The sequence below is a fragment of the Rhinatrema bivittatum genome, chromosome 16 (genome assembly GCF_901001135.1).
Source record: "Rhinatrema bivittatum chromosome 16, aRhiBiv1.1, whole genome shotgun sequence".
NCBI classification, from domain to species: domain Eukaryota; kingdom Metazoa; phylum Chordata; class Amphibia; order Gymnophiona; family Rhinatrematidae; genus Rhinatrema; species Rhinatrema bivittatum.
In genome coordinates this window covers 45,130,778-45,133,248 of record NC_042630.1, presented here as the reverse complement: position 1 = coordinate 45,133,248, position 2,471 = coordinate 45,130,778, and the positions used below count along the sequence as shown (strand labels likewise).

The 2,471-nt window shown below is 43.8% G+C and overlaps 1 protein-coding gene across 1 annotated transcript; it reads right to left on the bottom strand.

Annotated features, from left to right (window-relative positions):
• Window positions 1-838: 838 nt before the first annotated feature.
• Window positions 839-1,783, bottom strand: LOC115077585 (olfactory receptor 12D3-like). Its single transcript, XM_029579881.1, has one exon. The coding sequence runs from the start codon at window positions 1,781-1,783 to the stop codon at window positions 839-841; it is 945 nt and encodes a 314-aa protein (XP_029435741.1).
• Window positions 1,784-2,471: the final 688 nt, after the last annotated feature.

Here is a 2,471-nt window from a genome sequence, read left to right as displayed (position 1 = left end):
ACAAGCTGGCCAAAAGTTCCTGGAGGTCCAGCGGGGGTCAGGGAGCAATTTCCCGCCGCGAATCGTTTTCGTACGGAAAATGGCGCCGGCAGGAGATCGACTGCAGGAGGTCGTTCAGCGAGGGTTCCGGCGCCTCGCTGAACGACCTCCTGCAGTCGATCTCCTGCCAGCGCCATTTTCCGTACGGAAAATGGCGCCGGCCATACGCGTATGGCCGGCTCCATTTTCCGTACGAAAACGATTCGCGGCGGGAAATCGCTCCCTGACCCCCGCTGGACCTCCAGGAACTTTTGGCCAGCTTGTGGGGGGCCTCCTGACCCCCACGAGACTTGCCAAAAGTCCAGCGGGGGTCCGGAAGGACCTCCTGCCGTCCAATCTTTTTCGTCTATGGCCGCCGCCATTTTTCGGCGCCATTTTGGAAAATGGCGCCGGCCGAAGACAACAAGATGCAGGAGCAGGAGCCCGTTCCGGACCGCTGCCGTTCCGGACCACCGCTGGACCCGCAGGTTATTTAAGTTATTTGGGGGTGGGGGATTTAATTTAAAGGGTCGGGGGTGCGTTTTAGGGGGTTTTAATGTGCCGGTTTTTCGATTTTTCGATTTTTCGATTTTTTAACGATTTTCACGATTTTTCACGATATTTTACCCCCCCAAACGGCAACAATACGATTCCCTCCCCCTCCCAGCCGAAATTGATCGTTAAGACGATCGAGGACACGATTCACATCCCTAGAAAACAATATACACTAAATATTTTAACATAAACATTAAGCAATAAAACATTTTAAAAGAGCATAAACATTAACATATTTGTACAACACTAGAAAAATGAACAAGCATTACAGTCTTTTTGGAAATAGGTTCCTGTGTACTACCTTCTTTAGGGAACTTTTAACCTCCTGGTTCCTCAAAGTATAGATAAGGGGATTCAGTGCTGGGGTGAAAACTGTGAACAGTATAGCAGCCACTCGGTCTTGCTGCAAAGAATTATCTGAGATGGGTCTCAGATATGTACAGTTGGCCGTACCATAGAAGAGGAGAACAACAGTCAGGTGGGATGCACAGGTAGAGAAAGCCTTGTGTCTCTCTTGGGCTGATCGGAATTTTAGTATAGTTGAACCAATATATATGTAAGAAATCACAGTTAAGAGAAATGAACTTATTGCTATAAATCCAGTCATGATGGTTAGCAAAAGCTCATTTAGTTGAGTGTTGGAGCATGCCAAGTTCAGCAGGGGCTTGATATCACAAAAGAAGTGACGGATTTCATTAGATTTGCAAAAATGTAACCAGGAAGTCACAATAGCATGGATCATAGCATGGAGAAAGCCAGCTATCCAGGAACCTGATATCAGCAGAATGCAGACTTTCTTATTCATAATAATGCTGTATTTGAAAGGATTACAGATTGCTACATAGCGATCAAATGACATAACAGTTAGAATGATTCCCTCTGTACTCCCCACAAAGTGAAAGAAATGTAGCTGTGTGACGCAGTATGGGAAGGCAATGGATTGCCTCTCTGATAGAAAGCCCACTAGCATGTTTGGAACAGTGACAGATGAGAAGCAGATGTCTAGGAAGGATAGGTTAGCTAGAAGATAATACATTGGGGTATGAAGGCGAGAGCTGGTGATGACCAACATTATTATAGTGCTATTTCCTAGGATAGTAATCAGGTAGAAAATAGAAAATTGTACAAAAAGAAACTTCTTCAAATTTGGCACAGTTGTAAGCCCCAATAGAATGAAGTCAGATATCTCAGTTTGGTTTTTTGCTTCCATTCACTTTGTTTTCCAGTTGAACAAAAAAAAATTAAAAATGCTAAATTATAGTTTTTTTTATTCAAGGATCAAATGTTAATCTTGATATTTGGACAAAAAATGAATTTGATGTTGCTGGCACTTTGCATAAACTGAAGAAAGACAATCAGTCATTGCCCCCATAAATCACACTTCCAATATTACCTAAATAAAGAAAAAGAGAGTTTATGGAATCTGGAGGAATGAGTCTCTGAGATTTATGTATGCAATGCCCACAAGCTATGTGCATTCACTTTAACATGAATGATAATCCAAACCAAATTAAGCATTTTTATTTGTTTGCTTTAACCCAAAATGAAAACAAAATCCCCATGGAAATCCAAAATGTTCAGGTTCATTCATTTTGAAAAATAGTGTGCACTATTTACAAATAGCACTAACTATTAGGGAATAATGCACACTATTTGCAAACAGTGGGCCTCATTTTCCAAATCTATCGCAGGCTTGCGCTGTTAGCGCAAGCCTGCGATAGCTAGCGAAAGTAGCGCAGGCCTGCGCTACTGAAATCTGGGCGGAGTCGGCCCCGGAACAGGAGGAGTCGGGGGCATCACCGGGGCCGACTCTGTGAGGACAGCGCGCAGAACGGAAAGGTAAGGCCCTTTTCGCTCGCTATTTCGCGCCCAATAACTACACCTTCTATGGTGTAGTT

Coding starts and splice junctions, on each gene's coding strand:
- LOC115077585 (XM_029579881.1), bottom strand. CDS start 1,783: ATGGAAGCAAAAAACCAAACTGAGATATCTGACTTCATTCTATTGGGG.